This window comes from Vanellus vanellus, assembly GCF_965231255.1.
Source record: "Vanellus vanellus genome assembly, chromosome: 3".
Classification (NCBI taxonomy): Eukaryota; Metazoa; Chordata; class Aves; order Charadriiformes; family Charadriidae; genus Vanellus; species Vanellus vanellus.
This window is the reverse complement of record NC_138907.1, coordinates 109,233,084-109,249,527: the sequence shown is the minus strand read 5'-3', so window position 1 is coordinate 109,249,527 and position 16,444 is coordinate 109,233,084. Positions and strand designations below refer to the sequence as shown.

Here is a 16,444-nt window from a genome sequence, read left to right as displayed (position 1 = left end):
AGCCTGTCCTCATAGGAGAGGTGCTCCAGCCCTCAGATTATTTTTGTGGCCCTCCTCTGGACTTGTTCCAACAGGTTCATGTCCTTATGTTGAGGGCTCCAGAGCGGTATGCAGTACAGCAGGCAGGATCACTATCCCAAGAGACTGCCATAGCTGTCAGGATAGGGCTTAGTATAGACCTGGTATACTTTGAATCTCTCCTTATGGAGTTACTTTGCTTTGTATTAGTAGTTAGGTATTAACAGCAAGAGACTTCTCTATCTGGACTTGACAGGAGACCATATGTAGAGTGCAAAAAATACGAAATTTTGGTCAGTCTAAGTTTTCTGAAGAGAAAAATTTGTTTAAGAAAAGAAAAAAGCTCACAAAGTGTTGACAAGTTCTGGTGAAGATTGCAGGAGACTGTCAAACCTAAGCAGAACTTTGGTAGACGGTGGCTTTGAGAAAATTGGTAATGCAATAGTATAAACAAAAGAAACCCCAAATCTCAAGTTTAAGAGGTGAGGTAGGGAGACAAACTGATTGAACGTGATGTTTTGAGTAAGGATGCTAGGTTGTTAGCAGCACTACAAATGTTTTCTGAAGTGATCCAGATGGATGAGTATGCACATGGCTGAGTAGGTTTAAGGGCCACAGGTAAATTAATGATCACAGAATCACAGAATCACAGAATTATCAGAGTTGGAAGGGACCTCTAGAGATCATCTAGTCCAACTCCCCTGCCAAAGCAGGATTGCCAGAGCACATTACTCAGGACTGCATCCAGGCGGGTCTTGAAAATCTCCAGAGAAGGGGACTCCACAACCTCCCTGGGCAGCCTGTTCCAGTGCTCTGTCACCCGAACCGTAAAGAACTGTTTCCGTGTTTTTGAACGGAACTTCCTGTGTTCTAACTTGTGCCCATTGCCCCTCGTCCTGTCACTTGGAACCAGTGAAAAGAGCCTGGCTCCATCCTCCTTCAGCCCACCCTTTAGATACTTGTACGCCATAATAAGGTCTCCCCTCAGCCTTCTCTTCTCCAGGCTAAAGAGTCCCAGCTCTCTCAGCCTTTCCTCATAAGGCAGGTGCTCCAAGCCCTTAATCATCTTAGTTGCCCTTCGCTGGACTCGCTCCAGCAGTTCCCTGTCCCTCTTGAACTGGGGAGCCCAAAACTGGACACAGTATTCCAGTTGTGGCCTCACCAGTGCCGAGTAGAGGGGGAGAATGACCTCCTTTGACCTACTGGCCACACTCTTCCCTATGCAGCCCAGGATTCCATTGGCCTTTTTGGCGACAAGGGCACATTGCTGGGCCATGGATAATTTACTGTCTACCACAACCCCCAGATCCTTCTCCTCCAAGCTACTTCCCAGCAGGTCCGCCCCTAACCTGTACTGGTGCCTAGCATTCTTCTTCCCCAGGTGCAGGACCTTGCACTTGGTTTTGTTGAACCTCATTAGGTTCTTCTCTGCCCAGCTCTCCAGCCTGTCCAGGTCACGCTGGATGGCAGCACGGCCCTCTGGGGTGTCAGCCACCCCACCCAGTTATAAATGCCAGAGTTTAAGAAGGTAAGTTCAAAATAGAGCAATAATAAAAAGCTGTTGTTCATATCTGTTGCATCCCTTGTATCTCAGCTTTTCATATAGGGAGAACTAGATGTCATAAATACAGAATTAGTATAACTACTTAGGTGGGTGGAGAAGCTGTTACTGGAAAATATTGTGGTTCAGTAGCAGACATTTCATGACAGTTGTTAAAGAGCTTTGCTAGAATCATCTGGAACTACTGTTTCCTTTTAGCTCCAGATGATCCTAATGCAAACAAGGAAAGAGCAAAGCTTCAGAGCAAGCTGAGAAATCTATACGAGACGCTGTTGTTAACAGCTGGGATTTCCCTGAACTGTGCAGTAGCAATGGGAACTCTAGGTATGCGGGTGCTAAGGGGATTATGCAAGTTTCCAGGGAAACAGATTCCTGTCAGTGGAGTGCAGTTAGCTTTTTATAGACCATTTAATTTTTTTAATGTGTTTTACAGACAGATATATTGCATAGAAAATGCACACGGACAGCTGGTACGAGACCTAGACTTTAATCCCAATAAACAGTACTACCTGGCTAGCTGTGGAGATGACTGCAAGGTGAAATTCTGGGACACAAGAAATGTCACTGAACCAGTGAAGACACTAGAGGAGCATTCCCACTGGTAGAACAAATTATTTGCATGCTGTTTTGTGGGTGGATGGCTTATGTAATTTATTCAGCTAATTATTTTACTGTTTAGGAACAATGCAAGCTAACTTTGTTTGTGCTATTGTGAATAATCATTTTTCTGCACAGAGGAAAGGTTTCAACATGTGAATGTTACTCGTGTGATTGTAAATTAAGAGTTTTAGAGAATGTTAGTCTAATTGGCAAGAAGTTGTTGTTAACCTTGTTGGGGCATAGGGTATGCCTTTTGAGAAGCACAGCTCAGACTTTGGCTTGTAGGGGCCAGCTGGGACAAGGTGCGCCTTCCCAAATTGAGCCTCATCTGCTGCACCTGACTTGCAGAAAAGCAGCTGCTATCTGTCCTTCCGTTGTTGAATGGTTGAAATGCTCAATAATTCAGCCCCACTTTTTTTCATGCTTTTTACAGCCCTTAAGCCAGAATACGCAAGTCATTTTATTCTCTGAGATAATATTTAGAGCCTGTATCACTGCTCTCGCCTTTGGCTGGAGCAAGGAGAGAATCTTGTCGGACGTTTGCAGACTTCAGTGATTAAGAAGAGATGAGCAGTTCATATTTTATAAAATTTGGGTTGGAGTAATTCTTGCAAAATAAATCTGGACCCTGAAGCTACTTTGAGGGGAATGAAGATGTAAATTAACAGAAGCAGCGTTTGTACTTTTTTCCAGAAGATTAAAAGAAAAAGAATAAAACAAGAACCATAAGACATTTGGTATTAACTTGATATGTAAAACGTAAAAATTGAAGAGAAATATAATCCTACTTTTGTTTTAGGGTCTATTTTAAACTTTACTGTAAGAACGTTGTGAGATTTTTGTTTAACGGGTTATTTCTAATCTGTATTTTGCTTTGGGGAAATTTTTATATTTAGAACTTAAATATTTATCTGATTTACTAAACAATGAATTGGCATGTACCCTCAAGGAATGATACCACTGAATGGTGTGTTTTGTTCTTTGGATTATTTTTTTTCAGAACTGATTTGTTGAATTTTAAAGACACCTCATGTAAAACAGATGATGTGCAAGCTTAAAAGCCAGATGAAGATGGCAAAAAACAGTCTTTGGAATGAAGCATGTCACTTCTATGTGTCCTTACAACACCTAATTCAAAGATCAATTTTTAATGCTGTTTTTAAAAAAAAAAAAAAAATTAATGTTGATGCACTACCTGCCAAGAATAGCCTTTTGTTGATTCTGATTTCATTTTTTAGGGTCTGGAACGTCAGATACAATCATTCTCATGATCAGCTGATCCTTACAGGAAGCAGTGATAGCAGAGTTATCCTGTCTAATATGGTATCAATTTCTTCTGAACCATTTGGGCATATGGTAGATGATGATGAACTAAGTGACCAAGAGGACCAGCATCAGGAAGAGAAGTATGAAGTTTCCTGAGTTTTATGCAGATGCTTAATAGTTTGTCTTTACACTGTAAAGGTTTAACATGGTATTTTTTTGCTGACCAGGATTTTTGTATACAGGCCTTTCAGGTAAGTAGTTCTGGTTCCTACTTCATTCTTCTTTACTCAGAGTCTTGGGAGGAATGCACTCTTTAAATCTGATGAGCACGGTTACTGTATGTTCACTGGTAGGAAGGGGGTAGTGGTGCTGAAGACCAGTCCTGAGGACCACCGGATCGGTGAAAAGATTCACTTTAAGGGAGCTTTGGGTCAAGTCAAGCACATAAAATGATCTGGGTTAAGCGAGAGTTGAAAATCTGCTTTTAGCATTTTCTGTGTATGTGTTGTAACCTTTAGGAAACGTTACCAATCTAACGGTGAGTTTCTCTGTAGATGGAAGAAAGGAAGCATAAATTTTTGTAAGTTTTGCTCTTAATATAGCTGACTGCTCTAGAAACCACTAACTCATCAGACTTACTTCAAGCAAAAAAGAAAATTGTTTTTGACACTCTTGGTAGAGAATAATGCATGTTACTGCAGGCATCTGTAAACACCATACATTTGAGTGTGTAAGGAATCATATATTTTCCACGTGAATTTTGAAGGGATGGGGTTTTTAGTAAAGAGTTAACGGAAATGCTGAAATAATAGTTTTTCATTCTCATGTTTGTCTGCATTAAACTTTTTCATTGTGCAATATATGATGCTTGTTTTCCTCTCTGTGCTTCTTTATGAATATATATACATGTATATAGGGAGTTATGCAGATCTAGTGTGGGCTGAGGCTTTCTCATTTTGCAACTAGCTTACAAAGTGATCTTCAGCAACACTGGAACTCGTAAAATATTTTGAGACCAACAGGCTTTATTCTATATTTTTCTATTTTTTTCAGCTGTGAATATCCGTTATCCACATGTCTGCACTGACTAGTTGTTTTGTTACTTCTGTTAATTTATTTTAATACACAAAGCTGTCTGCAGCGAAATAGGCAGATTACCTCCTGAACTATCTTTTCAAGTGAAGAACAGTCAGATGGGATGAGAAACAAGGAAATTACAAAAAAGATCCCCCACTTTCTCAGCTGTTTGCTAAAAGTTTCAGTTAAAATTCAAAATAAAGTTTAGGTTTTTTAAGGTTGCTCTTGCACCTTTATTTTATTAATAAAGATCTAGTTTTACTCCAAATAGTTTTGACATTTTGGCTTCACTTAAAGGACTTGGAAACCATTTTTTTTAATATTAAATAAGGAAGCTATCCCATATATAGAAATGGTTAATCTTAAATGTACAAGATGTCTCTAGAGGCAATAGGTGATGTAAATGCTTGGAAAATCAAGGTGTATCAAATTAAGTACCTAAAAAAATTGCTCACATCAACAGTACGTACCAACTGTCTGGAACGTAACTAAACTACAGCATTTTAAATATGATTTACCTTTTGTTTCCTTACCTTTGGCTGGGGATTGCAATTATTCTGTTCTGAATGGAAGGTAAATAACATTAATGGAAGTGAGAAAGAGACTACATTTTTATATATATATATGGTGGGAATGTATTAACATAAATAACTTCACAAGTAAATACTGTTCTGACAGGTGTTGTATAGTAGGTTATCTGGAGTTCTGGATTTCTGCTGATTGTAGACCATATTGGTTATCTCATTAAAACACAAGTGATTGTTTATAATAGGAATTTTTGAAACCAAGAATATGCAGAGCAATACAACAAATGTAACATATTTTTTCCTTTGGCTATGGGATAGATGTCAACCACATCATGAATGACTTGCAATGATATAGAGCCCTTGCCTTTTCCCAAAGGCTACAAGGGTATCAATACTGCATTTGCTTTTTAAATATATACTTTTCAGCTACTAATCTGTTCTCTATAAAACCTGGGAAAGCACGTTAGCTTTTGTAACATTTGCTTGGTACTGTGACAGTCTTAGTTTTGGTTTTTTTCCCCCTGCTTGTTATGAGTTGAGCTGGAAGGATGTTTGCAAGGTGCTCACCAGCCTTGAACTGTTGCCAGATGAATGTCTGTTTAGTTCTGAGTGCACTAATGAAGCAGGTAATAACAGCTGTTGAGAATACTTCTTGTTAGTCAACGACTAGTGCAAAATATTTAGAGTTTAGTACCGGTTTCCCTCCTGGAGACCTCTTTGAAGAGTCTTTGGGTTTTTTGCTTGGGTATGTTCTAGACTTTCAAGAAAGTGTTATATTCTCATGGGCTTCATCTTTATCCTGTTTTGGAGAACCTCTGGTTTGCTATTAAATAGCACACAGATCTTGAAAAAGAAAACGTCTTTTTTGAGTGTGTCTTGAAATACACCAGGAAGAGCAGGTGTGCATATAACTAGTATCTCCAGCCAGTTACCTTCAGACTGAGTAACCAAATGTCTCTCAAAAGAAGGTTGAAATATGAAGTGGAAAGAAGAAAGGCTCTTTCCTCATGGGCTACCTATTTTTTGTGTTCTGAATAAAATAACTTGTAAAAATACTCCTTGGATTAAATATAAAAATAAAGAGAATGTATCAGTTATATCTTCAAAGTTTTGTGGTTTTTTTTTCTACTTAGCAAAAATCCCCATATTTTAAAAATGTTGACTTGCAATACTATTATACACAGCTAGGACTTCTGAGATATTTAAGACTCATGTTAATTTTAAATATATTTTGGAGTGAACTTGCTAATTTTTATTGTATTTCTTGGCTGGAGACAAAAGCAAGTAATACGCCAGTTTAACCCTTGATTATTCAGCCATGTAGAACTATGCATGAGTCAACCCACTCATTTATTCTTGCCAGATTTTCTGTAATAACTGCGTACTTAAGATTCGCAAATGAAAAATAGTTATTTGGAGATAACTTTTTTTTTAAGAAAAAATACAGTTTCACCAAGTAATGAATAGACAACAAATCAAAAGTTGCTGTATTCTATTCTTACTAAGGAATTATTCTTTGAGGTTTTTCCTTTGGGTGTTTGTCCATGTATGTATTGACATCTTGGAACTTTATATGCTCCCATCTTGGGGACCAGAACACGCTTGCATAAGCAGTATAACTAGGACTATTGCATGAGGATCTGTCTCTTGTTGCAATTGAGTGACCTTCAGTTGCTCTTAACTGCTGATTCAGATCAGAGCAACTAGTTTGCTGTCTCTTCCCTTCTTTTTAACTGCTGTTGTTGTTGTTTCTCTCATCAATCATAAAGTAAGAGCAGCCTCCCTGGATCGTATCAAAGGTCTCCCTCGCCTGTATCATGTTTCTGATAGGCGGCCAAGAGGAAAGATTATAAAAACAGGAAAAGGAGATACTTCCCCTGGGTATGCTTCTAGCTCCTGACTATTTGCAGCTCAGGGACCTGTACTGCCTTCTAAATCATCTTTGGAGACTTCTGATTCTTCCCTTTAGGATTTTCTTCTGCTGTCAGGCTTATTCTTGAGTTTAGCTCTTCTCACTAACTGTGTTTTTGTTTGTTCCAAAACATGCTAGCTGAGCACACACTACCTTTGTGAAATATGTCTAGGAGAAATATGCACACTGTGTTTGGCTGTTTTTTTTTTTTTGTTGTTTGTTTGTTTTTTTGTTTGCACTGAATAAGGAAAGGCTTCGGTGCTTTCTCACTGGAAAGACCAAAGCCTCTGGCATAAGTATGTAGTCTAAAGAGGATCGAGCTGTCCCCAGAGAGGAGATATGGGCCTGTGGCCAGAGGAGAGCTGTGGTGTATTCTGTTCAAGTCCCTAGTCTGGATAATTCAATGCAAAATTCAAATATGGGAAAAAAATTAGCTGAGAAATGGGGAACAATGCTCTACTCATAGCTTAATTTCTAGCACATTGATACACAGGTAGAAAAGCAAATGAAAATAGAACAGATGAGGTGAATATTTTCATCCCCAAAGCTGATGTTTCTGGGTAAGAACATAGGTGGTGCTTTTCGAGGCCTCAGTTTGAACAAAATGTTTAAAACTTGGTCATTGCACATCTATGGATACAACCAATTAAGGCAGGCTTCTCCTTGGCCTCTCCTTCTTTAATGGCTTTGCACTCTGATGTTGCACGGACTTCCTCCCCGCAACACGGGACTTGCCTTAACTCCAGTGCTCCTGAATGTACCTGTTGATTCGCTTTGACATCTGCAGAGCACTGAGAACTGTCTTCCTCCAAAGGGGGATGATGACTGTCTTGTATCCTTTCTTCATTCTTTGGTCATCCAAAATCCTTATGTCAGTGAGTAAGTCTATATTTGATTGTATTAAAGTAGTCTGTCATTTTAATTCTACGTTGCTATTTCTAACAAGAAACAAAACCTGCTAGGTTCTTGCAGTTTAGTGTGACCATCTTTAGTCACTAATCAAGGTTCATTTTCTTTAGTTATTGCAATATATTTGTTTGCCTTATAGGTTTGAATTTTAAACGTTGCAGGTCTGTGTTTGGTATGTTGATAGTACGCTGCATGAGAAGACCGCTTGCTACCTTAGGAGAAAATCTACAACAATGCTTTCAGTCTTCATGACTTCTATGCCCAGAACTTCATTACAAGTCTCAATTGATAATGGAGAACTTCTTTTTTAAGAAAAAAAACTTTTCTGTATCCATACCAATGAAAAGATTTCTATGGTCCATAGCACTTAGAGCTTATACATCAGTCCTGAAGAGGAAGCCATCCTTAAACTTGAATTTTGCAGAATGAGCTATCTGCTCCCTTAGATGTCTTTGGAGTTTACAGACTTAAGATATCTGTGGTGTTTTCACTGGCAGAACTTAGTAATAAGGTCACTATGCTGCCTTCTCCCTTATACTATATTTTTTGACAATATGTTCTAAGCTTATCATTATCTTTGTTATCTATTGAAGATTGTACCAAAAATTCACATTAGGAAATATTTCTTTTTTTTAGTTTTCCTGAAATCTTATGTTTCCATCTTTTTCACTATAGATGTTAGCCACACTGTGCTTTGATACAAACAGAACAAGATCTAAACCAAGCAGTTCTCACCATTTTGCAATTAAAGCTGAGAGATGTAAAAGATTAGTCCTTACAGTACAGAGTATCTCTCATTGAGATAGTGAAGTTTTTAATGAGGTTTTAAGTGTATGAACATCTTCAGCATTCAGAATAGACCAGAGAGAAAATGGTGACTGGTGTCTCCGTAGAAAGAGATTTTCTTCAAAATTCCATCTAAAGGAGGTGGTGGTTTCTACTTTTTCCAATAAAAATACGATTTGGAGCCTTTTGAATAGTAAATTAGATGTTTTCACGATAATGCATACAAACTGCATGACCTAACGTAACAGCTTTATATACACATCTGTGACTTGAGGAGACTGAATTGTCAGCATTGATATTTTGAAAAGTATTTGCCAAACTTTCGTGATAGGGCAGGCTTTCAGGGTATTTTCACACAACTGCCAATAGTGTTAATTTTGATTGTATTTTTCATGTGGTATTTATGTCTTGGAGAAATCTAGAAATCATAGGATTATGCTACAGAATCGACCAAGAGACTCAATTAATTAAAACAGCTTAAATAGTTTCTGTTTTGGGGAATGCCAGTATTCAGGACTTTACTTGGTTGGATGCCGAAGAAGCTGGGCCAAATATACTGCAGCATCACTTTCCAATTCCTAGAATTTTGCTTTAAAAATGTATTTTTTTTTTCTGTGCTATTTCTTTCTTTAACCCTCATTAGCAGACATACCCTCCTTAGTTTATTTTGCGCATTAGAACAACTATGGAACCTGCTATATTAAAATATGCATTTCCTGTTTTTAAAGATGACATTTTCCTGTAGAAGAGTTCAGAAGGCTGTTTTTTTGAGTTAAAAAAAATAGTGCTTACAATAGTATGAATGGCCAATTATTATATATAAAAATTGTGTTCCGATATAAACATCCTTGAATTCTGTTTTCCTTAAGAGAGTGAAAAAGGAAGTAGTGTGTTGTCTAAGCTTACCAGACACAAAACCTTACGGTTGCTGAGTTTTCTCCTGCAGTTAAAGGGAAGGGGCATCTATGGGGCTTATTCTGGAATCCACTGGCATGCTTTTCAGGATTCATTTTGGACACTGCAGTCCATGTTTCTGCTCTGTAGAGTCACATCTATTTCATAGTAGTTTTAGATTGAAGAGGGTTTAATTTTGGCTGTGATAAGGAATTAATGATTTTTGGTGACTCTGAAAAGCATATTTTATTGAACATTGCGGTGACAAAACAGAATGGCAAGCACTGCAAACTCAAGTGGTTGTTAGCATGAGAAGTAATTGGAAATAACAGCTCTCTACATGAAAACAATTATCCAAGGCTTAACAGGCTTCTCTCTCAAGTCTGTAACACAATTAACCTCAAAGTTATCTAGTAAAATGAAAGCTCTTCTCCTTTCATAGGAGAAGCTGGTAGGGGTCATGCTACGTGAATAAGAGTACAAAGAGAAAGCAGTCCAGTTTCAGCTCTGTGTGGCACAGGTCTTAAATTTATGCAGGATGTAGGCAGAGATTAAAAATTTACTATGAGTTCTTGATGACATAAGAGTTTGATGCCTTGTCAGTTGATGCAATGCAAGAACATATGTAAGGAAAGAAAAAGGTGCTTTAGTCTGGCCAGAGAAAGTCTTTAAAATACTACAGGAAAATGCAAAACTGAAGAAACTTTTTAAGGGGCAGGGAGATTTAGGACCAGGAAGAAAATAATTTACTAATCTTGCCAGGCATAACAATTGGTTACCAAGTGTGCTTATCAAATATAGTCTAGTCAGACTACTCTCTCAAGGGGTCAATAGGCCAAGTACCTACACCTGTGGTACTCTAAACTAACTATAGCTTAGCAAAACCCTTTTTACACCCGTAACCTGCAGCTTTCATGTAAGAACAGAAATCTCTGTGTTTTGGCACCGATCTGAATTGTGCATATTGAAGTAGCATAGAAGAAAATTTACTTCATATCTGCCCCTGTATAGGTGCTCCTCCTGTTTCTCACCTTTTCTAACTGGTGAGAAATTGAAGGTCCTGAACTCTCCTCCCTGTTCCAAAACCTACCAAAGGTCTGCTGACTGTCCTGGTATCCAGTCCACTTTGAATGCTCTCCTCTTCTGTGTCCGGTGTTATGCACCTAACATAAGACGGCAAATAACCTGGGCGTTGTCATCAGGGGTTGGTAACTATGAAATGGAAAGTTTCTGAGCTAAGAATCATGCACGTGCAGGTATAGCAATATGCTTTTACTCATTGCTACGTTATGACTAGCATATTAGAAAAAATACGCTCGTCAGTGCTATGATATCTTAGGCTCTGAGATTACCTACTGTATGTTAAGGAGAAATAAAATTGTAGCAGCTGATAAAAACAGAAGGATAATTAAAATATCTAAATAGACAAAAACATCTTAAGATAAATATAAGTTGTTTAGTGTGTGTTCCACTAGTATGTGCTGTAGCCAAAATAATCTTTTTCGTAGACTCTGTTTTTTTTAATATATATATATATATATATTTTTTTTTTTTTTTTTTGGAAAAGTTATTTGTTACCTCGCTTAAGTAAATGTTGGTGTCATAGCTGTTAAGTCTGTAACTTCTTGCATTAACCAAACTATATCTAATATCATGGGAGTTAGGAGAGTTTGACTTAATTCTTTAATAAATAAAAATGTGCAAAAGCTGTGTAAAATTTCATTGAGAGTAAATTGTTGTGGAACTCAAACTGAACAATTCTAAATATCCTAGATTCATGTAGATTCAAAAATAGTATTCTCAGCCTATTCTTAGTTTGCCAAAAAAAGCACGCACATAGCCAAAATGCAGACAAAACTGAAGCGTTTTCTTGGAAGTCTCTTAGCGTGGGGTAAGATGGTCTGTCTCCAAGAGATTCCTGTTGTGAGGAAAAAAGCACACCACAACCAACCTTGCTGCTTCTATTTTTTTAATTATTTTTAACAGTCTTTCACATGTATTAAATAAATTCTATTCTTTATTCCACCAGTAGAATAATTGTGGGCTTATTACCCATTACATCGTTTAAAGGCTACTCTATTTTCATTCATAGTGTTTGTAAAGGATGATCATGGACCATTTCTTTTGGATTTTCTGTGTTGTTCCTGAGACACATATCATTTTGAAAAGATTTTTTTCCTCCCTGATTATCTTGTGTAGTATCTAGCTCTTTTACACTAAGCGATCACTTCCATAAGAATTTTATCAGATTCTCAATAACTGTCTCAAGGTTATGCCATTCTTATGCACAAGTAGTCTACACATAATATTATCACAGATCTACACCATTTAAAACAAACAAACAAGCAAAAAACCACTAAAAACGGAACTCACACGGGCTGCAGAACCATATGGAATAGCATGCTTTCTTTTTCTGGGAAGGCACAAAATCACTTTTGTACCCAAGGAGAAATTCAGCGTATAGACAATAATAAAAGACAGTGAAAAATTGTAGTCATAAATGGAAATGGCAAACAGAAGTTCATCTACGGGCTTCTTTCCTGAACACTCATTCCCCTATGACTTCTGTAAATTAAATTAGATGAACTGTGTTATTTAAATGAAACGCTGAAACAACTCGGAGCATACAGAAAATAGTATAATCTAGAAGCTTATTTGTCCTTGTTTATCCAACCTTTGGTTAACCGAGACTCCTGGTTAACTGAAAGTCGGTCGTGTCCCCTGACAGCCATGTGCACCGTGCATTACTCCCCTGCTTATCCGGAGAGACATCTGAAGCCTTCAGAATAATGGAGTTGTGGGTAAGTGGGTGAGCACCGCGTGAAGCACATTGCTGTCTGGGGACATGACCAACTTTCACTTAACCAGGCATGTCAGTTAACAGGAAGTTAGAAAAACACATTGCGGGAGATGAAGTGCCTGTGTGTGTGCGTGTTTATTAGCTCTCTGCTGTTAGATGGTTTGGATCAAAGTACGTATTCAGGAGGGCTGCAAAACAAGCCTGCTCTTTGCAATTAACCAGGGGTTGCTATGACCTTTTTTTGTCAGTTGACCTTAAACGCAGCATAAGTAAATGATAAAAGTCCTTGAAACTAAATATCTGAAGCCGTTCTGCAGTATCAGGCTGCTTTTCGTTTATTCATTAAATTCAATTGAATTTTAATTGCGGTGTTAGACTCACAGCTGGTTGGGCTGGCTAGGTGGAGCGGCGACATCCTGCAAGCGATTCAGATGTGGTACCACGTACTCTTTGTGACTGTCGAGACTCGCGCTTTCAGAGAGCAGCGGTAAAGGGCGAAGACGGCCAATAACGACACTTTGTTCCTGTAGCAGCATCTGTTTAAATGATTGAGTGGCATTCACAAGGCTCTTTGGCTGTGCTTTCTGTTAGGAGGATTGCAGCCTTAATACGAGGCTGTTTCTGGGAGGCAGGGGGATGCTTCTGAAAGGCCGACTGATTTCTGTCAGACAGAGGTGATCCTCTGTGGGTGAAGGAGCTCTAAGGTCATCCTCTGAAAACTTACCTACCCTGCAGCTACAGAATAATGTGCTGTGGTGTTGCTGTGAGAGGAGGGATTGGCTCTGTGAGTGAAGGGGAGAAGGGCTGTTCTCAGCTAGCAGAGCACAATCGATGGCTCTTGGGCGGTTTGGACCTCGGAGAATAGCCTGAATCTGTTCTTAAATATTTACAATGAAAAAGAGAATCTGTCTGTCCCTTGTGATGTAGGTGACCAGGAGCTGTGGGTGTTGCAATGAGAGGTGAGGTATATGACAATAGATGAGAATCCGGTGTTGGTATAACCCTAGGAATGGGAGATAAAAACTGGAGTGTCTGGAGTGGTGTCTCCATCTCCCTTCCACTGCTCTGGAGAGAATGGGTCCAGGATGGCAGCACAGGAGAGATTGCAGTCCTTAACATCACAACTTCTTACCTACCTACGCGTCTCTAATAAGATGATGTATTACTTTAAGAATTCAATTAACAGCAAAGGGGGAAAGGAAGGGGTGGAGCATGGTGAGAGAAAAGGCGTTGATAAAAATGCGTATTTAAGTGGATTTAGATCATACTTTGTGGTTTAACTTGCTTTAGAGAGACAGAGGTGCTTAGTGTAGGTTCTGAGAGACTTGGAAACGCACTGAAATTGAGAATAACAGGTACTTTGTCCCTGCAAATGTTCCCTTTAACATTGACTTAACTCAGCTGTGTTAATCTAAAACATAGGTACGTGCGGATATCTAGTATAAAATATTTCCTTAGAGCCTACTACTGCATTCTTATACTTTAAATGGGAGGTTGTGTATCTAGATGTGACACTTAATATTGCCTTTTAAATCAAGTGTGTTCACAGATCCTTACTATTTTCATTTTTTTCTTTTCTTTTTCCTTCAATTTTAGGATTAAAGAGCCCCTTCAGGACAGTGTAATAGCTACCTATGAAGAACATGAAGATAGTGTATATGCAGTTGAATGGTCCTCAGCAGACCCATGGCTATTTGCCTCTTTAAGTTATGATGGCAGACTTGTTATTAACAGGGTTCCCAGAGCTCTTAAATATCACATACTGTTATAATTTGTTTGGATTGTGGTGGAGTTGTTATCTTGCTGTACACAGTCGGTAGGTATTGTTTGGGTTTTTTCAGGATCTATTTTTATTAAGTATAAATGTTAAAATTTTGTTAAGAATATCTGTATTAATACAGACACTTTTAATTTGTCTTTTGTATTTGCCTTGGAAAACTATGATGCATTTTCTGAAGGCTGTGCTAGGTAGATTTTTTTTTTTTTTTTTTTTTTTGAGGGATTAATCACTTTGTGAATTATAACATTTCTGGAGATATTGGGTGCTTCCTGTACTATTGCTTTATTACTTCAGCTTTATTGCAAATATAGTGGGTTACAGAGGTGGTGTTATGCTGATATAAAACTGGAACAATGTAGGGTGCATGTAGCAAAAGTGATCTACTCATTTACAATAATAATATTTTATCTTTCTGATATAAACAGCCTTCTGTTCTTAGCTAGGGCCACATTCTGTTAACTATTCTGGTCATTCTTCAATGTTTATAGATACAGTTGGGAATGGTCTTAAAAGACTTCCTTAATTCAGTCTAATATTTTAAACAGGTTTTTCTTCAATTTTGCATATCCTAAGAAGAAATCTTAATCGTGAAGGTGCAACCTTCAAAATATATTTTTCATTTAAGCCTTATGGTAGTATCAAAAAATTACCATGCTGTAATTTGCAAACTAAATGCAATTTTGAGCTATGTGTTGTTATTGGAAACGATATTAGTCCTTAGCGAAATCTCTTATACACTCATGTATTATCCCATGTTTATAAAACTTAGTTGTGCCGTCGTATATTTTGAGAGGCTCTGGAGCTATGCCATTGTTAACCTGAAAAATCTCTACTGTTTGTAAGTAGTCTCTCATTCTTATCCGTTTGGCTCTGTGCCATTCTGCAGCACGCGGACATGATGTAACAAGCTTTCAACTAAGCACAAAACATCCTTTGCTATATCCTACTCTTTGCAATACCTGACCCAGGCATTGGTGACTCTCTTGTTACAAATGCTGAGAACAGGCAGATGCTGCCCTGCAGGAGAATGCACAGAAAACGTGAGATGTAAATGGAAGGCATGGAGATGCACGCCTGTACGTACTGACACCCCCCTTCCTCTGGTGTAGCGTGCTGTTAAGATGAAAATTCTGCAGCCTGTTCTTTGTGTACTCAGGCTAACCGCAGCAGTAATTATTCCCTGTTCCTTTTCATCGCTATTATTTCCCATTAACTTCAGAACCTGGGTATGCGCGATGGTGTTGGTTGTGGCAGCATTGTGTAAGACCACTCTGAAGAAATGGCAAGAACATGGGATGGAAAGATCAATACCGGCCTCTTTCCGTGATTCCTCCCGTTGCTATGGCAACCATTGGTGGTAGTGTTGAGGGCCAGCCTGCTGTTCACCTCTGCTTGTCCTTACTCACTCTTGGATCGAAACATGTCCAAATGTGATTTGTTGTGTATACACAGCTGCTTCTGTGAGAACACGCTTTGAGAGCATGACTGACTGCCATAGGCCAAAACATCCAGAAAAGATGAAAGTTGTATTCTATTTCTGGCATTCTTAAAGAGCTTGTTTGGAAGAATTCATGGGAGTGAAGTAATCTAATTAAATCATCTGTACTATTGTTTGTATTTGTGTTACGATGCTGCCTGTGTGCTCCGGAATGAATGCTTCATTGGAAATTCTGATGGTCTGATCTTCTGCGTTAAGATTTTAAACTTGTGCTATTTCAAATTGTCTCAATCTGTAATTAGGCATGAGCTATTCACCTGTATACTGTAAGAAAAATTACATTTACAAATCAGCAGTGCTTCAGTTGTCTGAATATCAAAATCCTTGGTTGGGCTGCAGCTTTATATGCGGAGCTTTCAGTTTTGAGACACAAAACCTTGTTCATTTGTCCCCCCCCCCAAAACCCTGCAGTATATCTTTAGTATACAGCAGAACTCTCTAAAACTTTCTTCACGTTAGCAATAAAGGTCTAATGAAGCTTTATTGTCGGTTAATGTATATGGCTTGCAGTCTGAAGGTGATGGGAAATTACATAACAGTATGTGGAAATTGATTTCATTTTTAACATGTAATAAATGCGGGACAGATTTCAGACTGATTTTGATGTGGCTGTATTTCCTTTAATATTGTAAGCTTATGCAAGTTGGAAAGCTCTGTAAACAAATAATATCAAGAAATATTTTCTTTTGGTTTAGTTTTGTTGAATGTGTATAACATTGCTCAGTCGGGAAGAAGGGAGGGGATGAACACTGGGAAGGAAGGGAGTAGCAGGTCGAATTTGAATGAAACGTGTTACAGTAGAATCAGAAGAGCAGG

General features: G+C 38.3%; 1 protein-coding gene across 2 annotated transcripts in view; it reads left to right on the top strand.

Moving 5' to 3' along the window:
* Positions 1–16,227, top strand: part of EIPR1 (EARP complex and GARP complex interacting protein 1) — a 98,562-nt gene extending 82,335 nt beyond the window's left edge. The window contains exons 3-6 of one of the 2 annotated variants that reach the window (XM_082480928.1): positions 2,013–2,180; positions 3,418–3,585; positions 13,947–14,166; positions 14,676–16,227. In XM_082480928.1, the coding sequence (XP_082337054.1) occupies positions 2,013–2,180; positions 3,418–3,585; positions 13,947–14,121 (511 nt within the window). In that variant the 3' untranslated portion in view covers positions 14,122–14,166; positions 14,676–16,227. Of the gene's footprint in view, positions 1–2,012; positions 2,181–3,417; positions 3,586–13,946; positions 14,340–14,675 lie in introns of those variants that run through there. The other variant, XM_082480929.1, reaches the window with a different exon arrangement.
* Positions 16,228–16,444: the final 217 nt, after the last annotated feature.